Source organism: Penaeus monodon, chromosome 15 (genome assembly GCF_015228065.2).
Source record: "Penaeus monodon isolate SGIC_2016 chromosome 15, NSTDA_Pmon_1, whole genome shotgun sequence".
NCBI classification, from domain to species: domain Eukaryota; kingdom Metazoa; phylum Arthropoda; class Malacostraca; order Decapoda; family Penaeidae; genus Penaeus; species Penaeus monodon.
In genome coordinates this window covers 25,837,924-25,838,369 of record NC_051400.1, presented here as the reverse complement: position 1 = coordinate 25,838,369, position 446 = coordinate 25,837,924, and the positions used below count along the sequence as shown (strand labels likewise).

Here is a 446-nt window from a genome sequence, read left to right as displayed (position 1 = left end):
GCATTACACATGTTCACAGTTCATCAAATATTTGCCATTTGAAGAAAACATTGGCTACCTTAACTTCCAGCATTCTCCAAAAGAGTCATGGGACACAACTACTTGCCTGGGTCCTCGTAGTGTCTTGTGGGTGGTAGTGGTGACTGCATGGCAGTAGTCAAAGGGTGAGGGGATGATATTGGCGGCAACCAGCCCAGAGATGTGGGCCATGTCTGCCAGCAGGACTGCCTTCACTTCATCACAAATCTTAAACATTTACAAAAAAATAGGATTCCTTGGCATGTGATACATTACAATTTTCTCTTATGGATATGATCTCTATAAATATATAAAAGTAAAAAAAATGTCAATGAGTTAACCAAGAATTACTTGATGATGATTCAAAGAAATCCCATATGCTGTAACATAACACATGTATAAATGTGATTAACAGCATAGATGTGCAT

General features: G+C 38.6%; 1 protein-coding gene across 1 annotated transcript in view; it reads right to left on the bottom strand.

Annotated features, from left to right (window-relative positions):
* LOC119581859 (serine hydroxymethyltransferase, mitochondrial-like) overlaps positions 1-446 on the bottom strand; it is a 12,528-nt gene that overhangs the window by 3,173 nt on the left and 8,909 nt on the right. Inside the window, exon 6 of the mRNA XM_037930002.1 lies at positions 107-246. Coding sequence (XP_037785930.1) covers positions 107-246 — 140 coding nt within the window. The remainder of the gene's footprint in view (positions 1-106; positions 247-446) is intronic.